General features: G+C 36.8%; 1 protein-coding gene across 8 annotated transcripts in view; it reads left to right on the top strand.

Annotated features, from left to right (window-relative positions):
• Positions 1-16001, top strand: part of LOC149792528 (alpha-1,3-mannosyl-glycoprotein 4-beta-N-acetylglucosaminyltransferase C-like) — a 78317-nt gene extending 62316 nt beyond the window's left edge. For 7 of the 8 annotated variants that reach the window (XM_089971164.1, XM_089971167.1, XM_089971160.1 and 4 more), the window contains 5 exons: positions 3286-3408; positions 4600-4622; positions 12976-13078; positions 13750-13875; positions 14299-16001. In XM_089971164.1, coding sequence (XP_089827290.1) covers positions 3315-3408; positions 4600-4622; positions 12976-13078; positions 13750-13875; positions 14299-15422 — 1470 coding nt within the window. In that variant the 5' untranslated portion in view covers positions 3286-3314 and the 3' untranslated portion in view covers positions 15423-16001. Of the gene's footprint in view, positions 1-3285; positions 3409-4599; positions 4623-9882; positions 12462-12975; positions 13079-13749; positions 13876-14298 lie in introns of those variants that run through there. The other variant, XM_089971168.1, reaches the window with a different exon arrangement.
• Positions 16002-17006: the final 1005 nt, after the last annotated feature.

The raw sequence follows: 17006 nt of genomic DNA, 5'->3' as shown, positions 1-17006 counted from the left end.
ACAAAAAACTCCATGATAAAACGTCTTAACTACACCACAACATTCAATTTCCACCACACATCGTTTGAACTAGTCCAAACCTCCCTCACACTGGAGCAAAGGTCAGTCCATTTTTTTCTGCTTATACCGCCCTCCTCCTAGTAGAAAAAAAAACAAGCTGGCTGACTCTTTCTTTTTGGAGCAGTTTCCGAATCTCCTGGACTATGGAAATTCGATAGATGGCAACCTGATTATTCTTGGAGATTTCAGCTTCACTTTGACTGTCCGGGAAACACAAATACATCAAAACTCCTAGATTCCATTAATGTTTTCAACCTCAAACAGTCAGTTAACCAACCCACCCATAAACAAGGTCACATTTTAGACTGGATTCTTCATAGTCCTGATGATAACATTCTACGGTCCTCCCTGGTATCCCATGACCTTGCATCAGATCACCTCTGCATTATATGCCATCTTGACGGATCATTCCCAAACCCTCCACCTTTATCTGCTACTAAGAGAAACCTCCGTATGATAAATAGAACCAAACTAATGAACGACATCCAAGCTAACCTAAGAACTTGCTTACCTCCTACAGCAGAACAACTCGATAACTGCCTGCGTTCATTACTTGACAAACATGCCCCAGCTACCAAGTGCAGGGTATCAATTCAAAAGTGTTCTCCATGGTATAGCAGTGTTAGGGACCAGCTTCGCACTGCTAAAAGAGACCGCCGTAAAGCTGAGAGGCTCTGGCTTTCCACCAGATTCACTATTCAAGTCGCTAAGAAGAATGTCACAAATATAGTCCATGCAGCGAAATCAGCCCACTAGAGTACTAAGATCATGGAAAGTTCCAGCTGCAAAGAGCTCTTCGAGATTACTAACAAGCTAATGTCAAGGAACAAATCAACACCACTTCCAACTACCTTCTCTCCAGTCGACCTTCGGACATGTTTGCAAATTTCTTCCGTGACAAAGTACAAGCCATTAGAGATAAGCTTGACACCACAATTTTAATTGACTCGTCGTCACCATACAGTTGGGATACAGAATTTGAGCGGCAACCATTAGCAGCATTTGAATCTGTCTCTATGGATTTCGTACGTACAATCGTGATGAAGAGTGCACCAAAGTCATGTGAACTTGATCCAATTCCAACATCACTGCTGCTTGAGTGCTTAGATCCAGTATTGCCTTCACTAACTGATGTTATTAATACCTCTCTCTCGTCTAGGGAATTCCCATCGTTTTTCAAAACCGCCATTGTAAAGCCTCTGCTGAAGAAACCAACATTAGACCATAACGATTTAAAGAACTACCGCCCAGTTTCTAATCTCCCATTCATTTAAAAAATCTTAGAAAAGGTTGTTCTATCCCAGCTTGTATCTCATCTAAATTCAAACAGTCTTTTCAGCAATGTACAATCTGTATATCGCCCTTACCACAGTACTGAAACTACTCTTCTAAAAGTAGTTAATGACATTCTCTCTGCGTTGGATAGCGGAAAGATTACAGTCATCACCCTCCTTGATTTGTCTGCAGCATTTGACACAATATACTATGATATATTACTTCACCGTCTCCAGCATGTATTTGGCATTCATGATACAGCCTTACTGTGGTGTTAGTCCTACTTGGTCAACAGGACACAAACTGTATCTGCAAATGGAATACACTCCAGCCCATTTGATCTATGTTGTGGTGTTCCACAGGGGTCTGTTCTTGGACCTGTTCTCTTCATTCTGTACACTCAGTCACTCTCAAGTGTCATAGATCATCATCCAGTGTCTCATCAATTGTACGCTGATGACACCCAAATATACAAATCTAGCCACCCAACTGAAGTTGATGCTACCATCCAAGGTGTAGAGAGGTGCATTTCTGATGTGAAGTCATAGATGACTTGTAACAAGTTGCAGATGAATGATGATAAAACTGAGGCCATTCTGATCACAACACAAAGACTTTCTCATTCACATCCTTTACCTCAAACAATAAATATCAGCAACGCCAACATTAAATTCACACAATCAGTACGAAACCTAGGTGTTACTCTGGACAGTACTCTCACATTGCACCAACATGTCATGAACATATGCAAGGCTGCATATCTTGAGCTGAGACGCATCAGCTCAATTCGCAAATATCTTTCAGTTGATGCCACTAAAATACTTGTGTGTTCATTAGTACTTTCAAGACTGGACTATTGTAACTCAATTATGTCTGGTTCATCTCAGTATCTCCTCCAGAAACTTCGAAAAGTTCAAAACACAGCGGCTCGCATCATACTTAGAGTACCACGATCAGAGCACACCTCCCGCTGCTCTGTACCCTACACTGGCTATCCATTCGATCCAGAATCAAACACAAAATTTGTTCTCTGTGCTACATTTCACTGTCGGACTCTAGTCCAACATACCTATCTGACCTCATCCATGTGTACACACCAGCAAGATACTTAAGCTCCTCTTCTGACAATCGTATACTCATTATTCCAACTATGAAAACAAAGTCATATAGACAGCGTTCTTTTGCATACCAGGGCCTAGCAACGTGGAATGAATTGCCCACTGAACTTAGACACAAAGACACAGTGATCACATTCAAGAGGGCTCTCGAAACTCACTTATTTCGACTGCAAGAACAAACTTAAAGACCTAATAATGTTTCCTACCTGAAATATTCTCAGCGTGATTTTTATTTTTTAATGTTTTACTAATTTCATGTTGTTTGTTTTTGTAATATTATTATTATGTTTTTTATCTTATAGGTGTTGTCTAATGTTGTAAAGCGCTTAGAGCTTCTAAAGATTAGCCGCTATACAAAGTCCTCATTATTATTATTATTATTATTATTATATACATATGTTTATTCCATCGAAAAGAAACCATGTACTGTGTTTTATCAACCACAAATTTGTATCCGGTTATGTGCATGTATGTAAATCTGTATGTAGAAAAATTTAAAAGATATGTGTTTTTAAAAAAAAAAACCACGTCGCTCAGTCTTTACATGCAGTGTTTTGATTCGTCCCTATATTTTCTATTTTGCGACGTACTGGAAATATTAATGTGCAAAAATGTGTAGCATATTCTTCGTGTCACATAAAATATGTAAATCAGCTTGCTTCATCTCGCCTAGAGACTTCTGTATTAAAGTATATCTTTACCATTTGAAGATTGTATATGCACATAAGCGGGAGGCATCAATGATTGGTTATGCATATTGATGGATAGATGCACAGAGATAAATAAATAAGTACAAGAATTAGAAAATATATTTATTGCATTCTACTTTCAGAGTTTCACCTTTGAGATAAATCACAGACTATGAGGTTCAAGCGTTGCTATTTGTATGGGATAGTTCTCATTATAATGGGCTTCATTGTTATCAATGTTGTCATCATAGACAAGCATACAGAGGGTAAGGTGCCAAGGTTTACATATTCATTTTGAACTTTTCTTAAAATGTATACACATTTAGTGATTTTCAGTTATTGGTTACTGGTAATTCTATTTCGAAGGGAAAGAATAAGCTCCGATCATAGGACGGAAATGCCTCACTTTTTTCCACCTAAATGGGAGAACTGGAAAAGACCAGGATTTCGTTATGCATAAGTATAACATGGAAAATGTAATATGTCTGTAAGAGTTTCATAAAGATCTAATGACCACTTTTCGTATTCGACCGAATTGGTAACTGCTATATGTAGTATTCGATTCGGACGATGTGTTATGTACCATATTCGACCGAATTGGTAACTGCTATATGTTGTATTCGATTCGGACGATGTGTTATGTACCATATTCGACCGATCGACTTCACGTACTTTGTCGTATTCGACTAGTTGAAACATGGCACTGATTCAAATCCGATACTTTTTGGGCGAATTCGGCTTAGCACGTACTGTCGATCGAAAATAGTATATGCGCTTTCTGTCTCGGTAAAATGAGATATAGCTGTTACCTGACCGGTGGAAGGCAGAAGGTGACGTGTCTATGCATTCAGTGTCGACACTTTATTCAGGTACAGTGAGTGCACGATGCGATGACATTGTCTTTTCAACGAAGAGGCCATTTGAGAAGTAATGGGGTTCTTGCCTAATTGGCACCAAAATACTGAAATCGTAAACAACCTATAGATATTATATGTGTTGTATATTATGTGGAAGGTCGATTATCAATCTGAGTCTCTCCCAAACCACGCCATGATGTTCGATTGTAAGTTTTACGGTCCGTTATCGACATAGTTTTATTATTATTATAGTTGACAACTTGAAATACAATAAAATTACAGTTAACTCCTACAACGCAAGAACACGTGTCCACCACAATCGGAAACAGGAGGAGACACGGAAGCCTCGATGGTCTGACCATTGTTTCTTGATTCGATTTTGTTTCTGGATGTCGTCCATTCTAGTCCAATCTGAGCCCGTACGATCTCACCATAAAGTCTATGGTTTGTGGCAGAACTGTCGACCAGGTTGTGTATAATGGATACGACATTTTTTTAAAATTGCATTATATATTAGGAGGCTTTAAAAAATATTTTATGCAAGTGTTAAAATGCTCGACATGAAATTTGATAAACAGTATTTAAACTTTTATATTTCAGGGACCGACATGGAGGAAGATCGGGTACGTTATATAATTGGTGCTCTTCTTTTCCTATGTCTGTTGCGATAAGCACAAGTAATGTTATCAAGTAACATTGAATTTACAGTTTTGTTAGGTTTTGCTGTGTCAGAAAAGACGAGATTTCGCTTCAGTCATGATCGCTGAAAGGTATAATAACATGGCATTTCTTTTCACAGAGGTAAATAATTTTCATATAATGAAAAACTTCCAAAGCGGTTTTCGGAAGTCAAGATATGTCATTAATAACACCAGCAGCCGATGCTTTGACAATAACTGTGTTGAGGCAATAAAACTTGATATAATACTCGTAGCTTGTGAATAACGTGTGGCTGGTTTTAACAGCACCTGTGACACGGTGTTGACTATATCACGCGGAGGAAATGGGAGCTAAATCCATTTCCATGGGACACACCGGAATAGATCACTTGGTCTGTCCTTGTCGAGTATCGAACCGCGACATTTGGATTACGTGTTCGACGCTCTACCAGGTGAGATACGGCGTTTTCCTAACTGCATTATATAAGGAAATAAGGCGTGCATTGCATTGGGGTTTTTCTTAGCGATTACACGAGGTGAAGACCAAGCAATGATCTTGGAAATTATAATAGTGATAAGGAGAAGAAGAAAATTGACGACTTTGATGATGAAAATGATGATAATCACGACTATGAAGATTCGGACAAAACATGAAATATAAAAATTAACAGAAATCCTATAAATTCGTTGTGCTCTTTATATATAAAGGCTTTCTTGGAATCTGACTAATGTTCTGAACCTCTCTCTCTCTCTCTCTCACACACACACACACACACACACAATTTGTTATTACACTAAGGGCGCAAGGGACAGTTTTATGCACATTTAATGCCTAAGATAAAAATTAATTTAAACAAATAAAATGCGTAAGTGGGTTCAAAACGGTTCACATAAAACTAAAATACGTCAGTGATGTCAAATTGTCCATTATTTTAAATAGTTTACTAAAACAAAACAAGAATATCATTCACTTGACCTGCCTAGTCAGTCGAGATTCGTACCTTTTTATGTTCGAAGGTCATTCTTGACGCAAAGTATAAAAGTACAAATGCAAGCCCTTTTACTGTGTTTTTTTTTAAAATCATTGTGTGCTAAACAGTTTCATGTAGTTCAGAATAGTTACCATCCAAGCCCTTTTTGTGATTGATATTATACTTGCCTTGAACCTATGTGATACCTCTAAATGTGGCCAGCTCTGCTTATCAGCCGACAGTTGTTATTTCACTGTATGGATGCTGTGTAATAACCGAGGGAGGTGTACATGCCTCAGTTCATTTTAAAGAGGAACACAAGCCCGAAGCGCCTAATTCATATGTGTATGCATAATTTAATTATTAAGAAGAGTAGCGGTGCTACTGGTGGTGGTATTATGAGGTTGTACCTTCTTACAAAGTGTCCGCTTTATTTGGCTATCATTATCTAGAGGGTGATCGCCCTAGGTATTGTTGCCTGGATCGAGTAAATATTAAAATAAGGTGCGAAACTTATAGATGGAATAAACAGATATCTGAGCAGATATATAGAACAGAATGACACGAGCCCCCGTACATGGAAAAACAAAAACAAAAACAAAAAAACAGAGAAGCAACCTAAATCTTCTGTCAGCTGTCCTACTGGGAACAGATCATTACTCCCCTTTCGTTATGTCAGATATCGTCCTATCGGAATTCAAACAGATACCATGGCAGACCATAAACGCCCCTTATTTAGCGTAACCAATCGGGATTAAATATATATACCGCCTTTTATAAATAGGCGCCAAAATTGTGGTCAGCCTGACTTCTAAACTGCCAAACAACAGATCTTAAAAACCTCAGCTTCTGACAGTTCCAATATAAAATCGAAGTTAACCTTCTCTTTTCTAGTCGTCTAACGGTTAAGTAAGCATATGCTTAATTAAGAATCACTTCCTCTCCCGACACAGACATTATAAATCATTGCAGTGTAGCGATTTAACAAGCATCTGTCTGTCCCCATAAATAAAATTGTTCTCTGGCCCAAATTAATGTACTCGTTATAGATTGGCATAAATTTGCATCCTTACAAAAATAATAGCTGAGAAAGTCACATCATTGCCGTAAGTTATGAAATAGGACAAAAGGCCAATTTACAAACTATCCCCTCTCATCGATGCCCAAAAAAAGGACGGAATATGGTCATGTATAAGGGTGCATATGCCTAGAGTTTTGTAGCACTGTGTTATGTCTTTGTTTACTGTAGCACTTTATCTTTGTGTAGAGGCTAAGCTGACAGGTACAAGACAGATATCAGATATTAGTGTTTGAACAAGACTACACATGTAACATATTGATAAAAGTATTTATTTATTCCCCAGTAGATGGCGTTTATCAGTTTAGTCATTTTATCGTTTTTGCATGGAATATAAAATATATATGTGTGTGGTTTTAATGGGTAGAGATATATGTGAAATGGATAAAGGTACGGTCAGCTACATGTGTTTTTGATGGTTATAATTGAGTCACGTTAGCGATGGATACAAATACTCTTGTGGAAGTGTAGATATAAATACATTTGTAATTTATGAAATTTGCTAAATGGTAAGGGGAGTATTATTTGTAAGCACCTCAAAGCAAGCTGTGTATATAGGCTATTTACCTAGTATTGACAGACATTGGTCATGAGTGCATGTGGCAAAGGATACCCGAGCTTAAGTACTCAGCCAAAGTACTCAGCCATTAACCTTTTTATTACATACTTAAAACTATATATATATATATATATATATATATATATATATATATATATATATATATATATATATATATATATATATATATATCGGTCTGTTATATTAAAGGAATAATGGAATAATACAATTGAAACAAAATTAATTTGTTTTATTTCATATTGTACATGTTCTTCAATTTGTGAATGAAACCTGTGCACCGCGCATTAATATTGTAATGGTGCAAAAGTTTTTATCGTGACAAGTAACCATTAAGATTGACGTATGGGCTCTGCTCGCAATAAATTGCTGCCTGCAAGGGATAAAATCTTCTCAGTATTCGGTATATTGGGTATGAATTGAGTTTGAATTCGAATCCGTTCGATCACGCACCGACACATGTTCATGTTAGGTCAAATGCCGAAAAATGACAGAGTTGAGACAAGCCAGAGCAACATTTTGGGAAATCTTGGGCCATTTGAACCAGGTGTCATAAAATTATATCTTCCAAAATAGACACGGCAGGCTGGAGAGGATTATTCTGACTTCAATGGGAATGATAACATTTTGGTGGTTCGAGAAAGTAATCCTGATTAGTTAAGCTAAACGAGGGGTGTTCCCTGACGGAATTCTAGATTTAAGTAAATATCCCTCGCAAATTAGTCTAGGTTTTTGAGACAAGCCATAATTTAGCTACGAGAAATAGTAAAAAGTACTTTTCTCGCTATATTGTCCAAGGGACATGTGTCGGAAAACTGAGGACACGAAAGAGAGGTTCAATTGCATAGCAAGATCGATTCTCAATAAATCACATGGTTAGTCCCAGTCACTTACAATATGCATTGATGTAAATTTGTAATTATTTCGTGAATTCATTTACTTAAATTTCGTCTTCGATATTTCTTGAGTCAAAAGTTAATTGGTTGCATGCATTTTGTCTCGAATGTTATACGACTCATGGATTATATGACTTGTTCGAGTTGCCTCATTCAGATGTAGCAGAAATCTTGTATTGTAGGACATTCGTGCATTACTCTGATTCGAATTGTGAGAATTAATTTATCTATCCTAAATTATATGTATCATATATGCTAAGAATTGATTTTACTATGTGTATGTCAATGAATCGCTAAATAGTAAAGTAATGTAGTTTAGGACCAGGAAGGAAGTCCATTAATTAATTTGTGTAATTAAGTTGTAAATCCTTTTCAACCGAGAATCGATGGTGTTAGCGTGAGGAACGTATGTCGACTGATAGTTCAGTTTTAAATTTATAGCCATAGCGATTTCTAATGGATATCAGAGAGATCTAATTATATTATTGTTCCAGAAGAATGCGAGTATCCGTTAACAAGACATTAATTTCTCTGGTTTCAAACTGACCATATTAGCTTAGTTCTGGTGAATTGCGGTAAGGCAATATCTGACGTAAAAGAGGGGGAATATTTTTGGTCCCAGGAGAAGAAAAACCTGACACGTATTGAGATTGGGTATTGTTATTGTTGTTGTAGGGTTTAACGCCATTTTTCAGCACAAGACAGGCTATACATGGCGGCCAGTATTAATGGTGGAGGAAGAAACCGGGAAAACCCCAGGAAAAAAACACCGACCCACGAGAAGCTACCGGCAAGCTTTCTCACGTACCCACGTTGGTTTAGCCAAAATCTCGAACCCACGCAGACAGAGGTGAGATGGCAAGGTTGGGTATTATATTTTAATTTGAAAGGAAAAAAAGCTCCATATTTATACTGCTCAGCGAAAAAGAGCAGATTCTACAAGCAAGAAAGTTGATGACCCGGAGAGGCTAGGAGAAGAGAAAGAGAAAGAAAAGAAATACGGCAACACCGATATATCGCCAACAGCGATTTGGAAGACCGGAAGCAATCAGGCGATGCTGACAAGTCGGCAGTTTTGAGTTCAGTCAGTCACTTGATTATGTGATGAAATTTTTCTATTGGTATAACAGAACATCTGATTGGATTTCGCTTAATTTTATAACTCGTTTTTCTAAGAAAAAGTGAATCATTCAAATGTCAAGTTCACTTTCATTTTATGTTTATGTAAATGATTAAATTGTTATATTTTAATACGGGACATAATGTTGTTCTGTTGTTATATTTTAATACGGGACATAATGTTGTTCTGTTCTTTATCTCTGCTCAGATATCTGTTATTTCATCCATTCATTTTTTATTTTTTTATTATTGTTTACTCGATCCGGGCAATAACACCATGGTTGATCATCTCCTAGGGTGCGAGAAGCCAAAGAGTATAAGGGGTGGGGAGTTCACACATCATCCCACCTCGTTACAAATATACATTATTTTGCTATTATCAATATTTCGTTGTACAGCATTGCATTCTCTCTACGTTTTGTTCACTGCTGAAACTGGCTTTCATAGTAGTAAAATAGTGTATATTAATGCGCGGTGCTCAATTTTTATTCATAAATAAAGGAATATGTACATTACGAAATAAAACAAAATACTTTTATAGTTTTAATTGTATTCGTATAATATAACAGAACGATTAATATTTTTGTTTCAAATATATGATAAAAAAGTTATTGACTGAGTAGTGAAAAATATTGTGCCCTCGTTCATGTGGCGTAGGATACCCACTCAAGCTCGGGCATCATTGGTCACATGCATTCAAGGCCAGTATTTTTCTATACTCGGTCAATAACCTATGCTGAATGTGATGACCACAGTAGGTTAGTTTTGGTAACGTAATACACTATTGTTTGATGTTTCCTTCACGGACAACACTATATTCGATGCATCTCGTTTATTTCTGTTGTGTTCATCACAGTTTTGAACGCTGATGAAGCATTGTACTTCACGAATATATGCATGGATTTGTTTTATATAAAATACTCATGGTATGTATCATACAGTTATAATGAGTTGTTACCACAGATTAAGTCCTAAACTTGATTGGTGTTCCTATCGGTCGAATAAGTTGCTATTAAAATACCAGCATTAAAAATCTGTCCAAGTTGAACTACGTGGCGAGCAGGTTTTGACAATGAGCACGCGTCATATGAATCAACTCAATTATACATATACATTAATGCATATAATATACCGTATATTCTCGCTTATAAGACACGTAAAACTGCAAAACAATAAATATCCTGATCTGCCGTCTCATAATGCGCCTGCAGATCATGGTCTGTGTTGTTTGTTCTACTGATTACGCTAACAAACTGCACAACCAGATCTGCCTGCTCATGATGCGCAGGTAAATCTGAGTGTGCATTTTGCATTTGGGCTAGTAGTGGATTTTGTACGTATATATCAATCAGTACTTTATCGAAGTTTAAAAGAAAATAAATGAATATGGCCTAGATCAACATAAAAACGGGTTAGTTTTACATATCAGTAAATAGAATGCATATATGCTGTAAGTATAAATGAGACAGATTTCTTCAACTTATCCATCATCCTGAATATCGTATCATTGTTGTTTTAATCCTAATAATTGAGGGACGGGTACCTGCCATGCATAAAGTTAATTCTCTTTGCTAATTTACAGGCTATGTAGTTTTTGTGCAATTGAAGCTCGAAACGGCGTGTGGAAGAGTGTTATGGGTACTTGGTGCGGACTAGCACGAAGTGTCGAAAACGGCTTTCGCTTCCAACAAAAATATTGAAATTTCTCTTTTTTACGAAAAGAGCAGAATATGTGTCCTTTATCAACACTTTAAAACGAAAATCGTGTTCTTTTTTTCTTAAAAGCACACAGGTTCCTTGTTGTTAATCGTTACATATTTTTTTCTGGAGCATACCATCAGTAAAATAAAGACTGCGTGCACATAAGCCAGCTTCTCCACGCTGGAATCTTACCGACAAAAAAATTCTCCCTTACAGAGTGTTTCTTTCATATTTTAAATCAGATTAGCATACTATTTCTAGGTACTAATTATAGGTACACTTGACTATCAGAAGTAAGGAATCTCAATCAAATGTAAACTTCTTTCCCTTTTTTCTGTTCAGAGACGATGCACGTTTCCGCCGTAGCATTTGGCAACAAAAACAGAACAGAGTGTTTAATGCCTGGCACGAGCAAACAAAGTGGAGTATACTCGTTGTACGTAACCCTGAACAACGTGAAAGCAACACTCTGTAAAGGAGTAATATCGGCTATTGCTGCTCGTTCGTTTAGCTTTTTTTAAAAGTATTGTATAACCATGTAATTAAAAGTTAAGTTTCACAGTTTAGCAATGATATCACAATTTCAAGTTGTATGCATACTGATCATAGTACAAGAGGATGCCAGCCGCGGTGGCTCCGTGGGTTCGAATCCTACCATCGGGCCAGCTACTATGGTGTGTCCATGGGCAAGGCACTTTGGTCCAATCACCTCTGCGCTGAATAACCTATTTTATTCATTGTTTTTGCTGTGCCGTAAAGCACCAGATCAAACAAAAGCAAGAGGCTGTTCTAAATGTGTGATGATAAAAGTACCATACGAATGACAAAGAAAATATGACAGTTCTGAAACAATAGTTTAGAAACGAAATGAAGGACATGGAGGAGAAAAGAGAAGGAAAGTCCTTGCAGTAAATAAAAATAAAAACATCTTTCCGAGTATATATTTGAGCTTGTTGTAGGATAAATACTTTATCAGTGGAGGAATAATCAGTGCGTCCATTTTTTTCAAGATGGAGTGACAAGAAGAAACGATCTTAAAGTCGAATCGATTTATTTGTATGTTGGTAAGTTGTGACAGTCAAAGAAAAAATGTTTTGATGTTTCCAAATGGAATCCACATAACAAGCGATGTCGTTTGTTATGTTCATTTGATATAGATCGGCGTTCCAACTGATACAATTATTTCGAAATTTGGTGAAACTCAAAACATTTTCCAAGGTATTGAGTAAAATATTGGGGAGGCCGTTACATTTATGATTAACATATGTTTGTTTTTTTTGGGGGGGGGGGTACATTCTTCTTTCATTTTTTAATACGCCCAAGGACAGCGGTTCGCGACATTCAGAAGGGAGGTAATTCTAACAACAAACTACACTATGAAGAAAGCAGAACGTGTTCCACTGAGTGGGAAAAAAAGTTTTGAAGTATAGATCTGGGATTATGTTGAGGCGGTCGACTCAAGTGCGTATAATATGAAATACCGGCCTTTATTTTTTATTTTATTTTTTATTTTTTTAGTTTTTTTGGATAATATAAATGTTCTTATCATAAACCAATGCTTAGAGTTGTAAGATTCACTTGTTTTACTGCTAGAATCAGTATTTCATGTAGAAATGTAGATTCTGGCCTCGTTCCGAGTTTGAAATGTTAGCGGATGGATCCTTAAAATCAGACTCTGCCAAAATGTTATAGAAAACTGGAGAATCATAGTTATGGTAAACGAACTTATGTTTTACGAGAGAGTTTTCCAAGTGCTGCGTGGAGCACAAAGAGTTAACGAATCGATTCAAATTTACCATTTAAGAATGGAAACTTATTTTACTTCTGTCACAGTATTGCATATTGGCAGAAAATATTACTTTGATTTTGCACTTTGGAAGCCGAACTTGTATGGATGCTGAATATGGTCCTTGTTTCTCTTTCTTTTCTTTTGTTTTAATTTTTTGTCCAATGTTTCATTTATACTGTTGAATAGGTTGCGACTTTGTATGACAGAAAAGGTCATCATTCCCGCCAAATTAGGCTTCTTCAAGAAAGGGAAACAACTCTCGGACCGGAAAGTGATCCACCACCGCATGGTATTTATTTATTTATATTATACTATTTCTTTACAGGTAGTAGAAATAAATACGTACAATGTGGCACGAATGTAATATAAATGGACCATTCCTGTGTGATAGTACGAACATCTGACCTATATGGCTTTTCTAAATAAATAACGATGAAATACATAAGAGATTGCGTGTGTGTGTGTGTGTGTGATTTGGATTTTTAACGTAGCTTTAACAATTTTTCAGTCATATCGCTACGATGTCTGCATTGTGGTAGTTTACAGTGATGTCTAGCACTGGGGCATCATGCCGCAGACATGTAGCACGATGTCCCACCCAGTCACATTGTCCTGACACCAGGCCGACCAGTCCTAACACTAACCTCTTAATGCTGAGCCCCAAGCGAGGCAGCTGTTAGTATCATTTTTGTAAGTCTTTGGTATGACTCGGCCGGGGACATAAGAGATTGCAAATTCAAGAATAATTATTACAATGATGACGTTCTAATGTGGCCAGTCCTCTCTCTCTCTCTCTCTCTCTCTCTCACACACACACACACACACACATACACACACACACATTTAACATATGTCAGTGTTAAAAAATTAGTAAATTCATGCTTGTTTGAGATTTTTCGTGATTTATAAATATGAAAATTGTTATCTGTGATTTCAGACATGTAATAAATACTTTTTCAGGAATGCAGCAAGACAAGATTGTAGTAACAGAAACTCCATTGAGGCACGAGAAGCCTTCAATTGAACATCGGATAGAAGTTATTCCAGAGCAAGCTCTCCTGAGGGGCAAGCTCAGAAAGTTCAAAAGTTAGTATTAGTAGTAGTAGTAGCAGCAGTAGAAATAGTTTTTCATCTTCACCAATGGTGGTAGTAATAATTGTAGTAATTTTTGTTGTTACTGTTGTTTTAAAATGGGGATGGGCAAGAACTGCTGGCATTAACCACACAAAATGACGACGCAGAGAAATTAAAAAATTCACCATGAGGGACCGAATAAAGTGGCCAGTAGCCCACTTCTCTCACCATTGAAAACATTTTTCTAAAACAGCTCATTTTCAGCGTTCAGCCAGCTCTTTTCACAAGTTTGGATGAAGCACGGAATTCCAATTTTTATTTTAGGAGTTAGTAATAATAATTCCACAAGGTTTCGCGCGCGCGTGTGTGTGTGTGTCTGAATGCGCGACAAGGAATTTGACAACTTTTATTTGGTATTTTACTTATATATTCCAGGTTATCTCACAATTGGAATTCCGTCTGTCAGAAGGCAAGGTGATACGATGTACCTGTATGATACAATTAATTCCCTTCTAAGAGCTTCCACTGTCACCGAGAAGAATGATTTCGTGATCGTCATCTACCTTGCACAGCAGGATCAGAAATGGATACAAGAAGTTCTTTTGAAAATCGACGAACTCTTTCCCACGGAAATTGAAAGTGGACTCATTCAAGTAATCAGTTCACCTGCTAAGATCTATTACGACTTCACTCACCTGATAAGAACGTTTAACGATAGTGTCGAACGAGTTCAATGGCGGACAAAGCAAAATTTAGATTACGCATTTTTATTTAAATATTGCGAAAATCTTTCAACATATTACATCAATATTGAGGATGATGTAATACCCGCCAAAGGATTTTTCAGCAGCATTCAAAGTTTTATCAGGAGGCAGAGTGTTGATTGGTTTTGTTTGGATTTTTCTTCACTTGGCTTCATCGGAAAGCTGTTTCATTCACGTGACCTTGACCTTATAAGTCATTACCTTATCCTATTCTCGTATTTCCAGCCGGCGGATAATTTGATAGATTACATGAAGAAAATAACGACTCAGTTTAAAGACGTAAGACATAAACCATCCCTATTCCAGCACAGAGGGGTCGTGTCATCCTTAAGGGACAAGAAACAGTTGATTATTGACAAATCGTTCAAGGACCAAATTGCAGTGAGCCAAAAGAAATATGTAATAGAAAATCCAAAAGCAAATATCGAAACAGATTTGATAGCTTATGACCATTATATTCCAAGTAGCCCTTATCTTGTTGGAAACGATTTGTTTTGGGCCTTTAATGTTACAAAAGGAAACTATTATAAAATGATATTTGAAAAACCTGTTAATCTGACAAAGATATACATAAATACTGGGCATGAGAAAAAGCCACATGATATACTACGCCATGGAGAAGTGAAAGTTGGTACGTCTGACTTTAAATGCGATAGGACTGAAACACTGGCAGACTTTCATGAAACGTTTATTTTAGATGAATCCATTCCTAATGATATCACGTGCCTTGTGATACAAGTGACAGAGGATCAGAAAGAATGGCTGATTATACGAGAAATCGCGTTATTCCAGTAGCAAATCTGAAATAGTGTTTATGTTGGATCATTATCAGTCAGCTTTTTAAAAATCTATATTATACCTCCACAGCATGCTTATTTAAATTTCATCCTATCTTTAAATGATCATTTAAGTTTGAAAATCAAAGTGCCTGAAAGGTTAGTTTCTGACCAGATTTGGAAACCTAAAAGAGAAATTGTTGAAGTAAGTAATTATAGAAGTGTTCGTGATCTTTTAGGAGACAGTTCAACCGCTGTCAAAGTGCTGAGGTTACAGTGTACAGTTTTCATCTTTTAGACACTCGTGCCTTTTTTTCATAATATACCAGTGCACTGACTTATACATCTCTTTTGTGCAAAAGTAACAGTTCTCATCCATATAACTTGTGATTTAAAAATTATTTAGCACATTTAAAATCCGCTCGGACATATTTTTTGTTCTTGAAAAGAATTGATTTTGTACTGGTAAATATGCCGCTGTCCTTTTCAGAGAAAGGGATTTTCCTCTTGTTGTTATATGACGTTTTAAATATTTCGTTTCATTTCTGATGCAAAAATTAATAAATAAATAAGATTTATGCTGGTAAAAATACCAAAATGTGCTACAAATTTTCTTTCTTTTTAAAGCAGGTCCTTTGATTCGATTAAATTTAAAACTGGTAACCATGGTAGTGACTATCTTCAGTGCATCATCTGGTGTAAATAAAATGAAGAACAGTGCAGTTGACGCCAGATAAAAGCATTTACGCGAGGGGGGATCATTAAACGACAAATGCTTAATTGGTCCTAAGCTGTGATTCGCGTTTCATTTAAAGCGGACGTTCCTGCTTCATATTCAATTATGAATTGGCAAGGTTTCTTAAGGCAATATTTGACAGTGTTTATTCAATCACTGAAAAAAAATACATTCGCTAAATTAATCGATTTAAAGTGCTCCGCCATCTCGCCACTCAGCGATTATTAGTGAGCACTGAAGTTTCCTTCACATGCAGTGCGTGACGTCAGATAGCAAACTGCTCTTGGCTGACAACTGCGTGACACATCTGGTGCTCATGAGACCGCATATAGCTATCAACCGCATCTTTTAAGAATCCACATACGTTTTATCCTCTTTTCTCCGCGTTAATGTAAAGCTAGCAAACAATCCCCTTAGCTCGTGGAGGTGGGGGAATTTCAACACTAGCCTTTATGGAATGATATCGCTGACTAAGGGGGCGCTCGCCAGTTATTATGTACTGTTGAGAGAGTGACGTATGTAAGGTGAAGCTGTTTGCATTTAAAACATGCACAGTGGAGAGAATGGTGGCATACCTCTATGCTGCATTAATGTAATGTGGATGATATTTCTTTGGATATTGTACTTTTGGAAATTGTAAATGATTTAAACACACTGCTAACTAAAATGAATGGTCCCTTATGCTAAAAAATCAGCCTGGATTTGTCTAAAGTACAATATCCATAGCAGCTATTAAAATAGGGAAAATGAATTTTGTCAGACTAGACAATACCAGCTTCTGAAAGGGCAATGAATGAATTACCAAATATATAAAATGTAAAAAAAAAGTTATCGGCTGTTTTTATACAATTTATTTAAAGTGGGAAT

The sequence above is a fragment of the Sinohyriopsis cumingii genome, chromosome 9 (genome assembly GCF_028554795.1).
Source record: "Sinohyriopsis cumingii isolate HCF-2022 chromosome 9, ASM2855479v2, whole genome shotgun sequence".
NCBI lineage: Eukaryota > Metazoa > Mollusca > Bivalvia > Unionida > Unionidae > Sinohyriopsis > Sinohyriopsis cumingii.
Note: the sequence above shows the minus strand (reverse complement) of the source record. Positions and strands in the feature narration are given on the sequence as shown.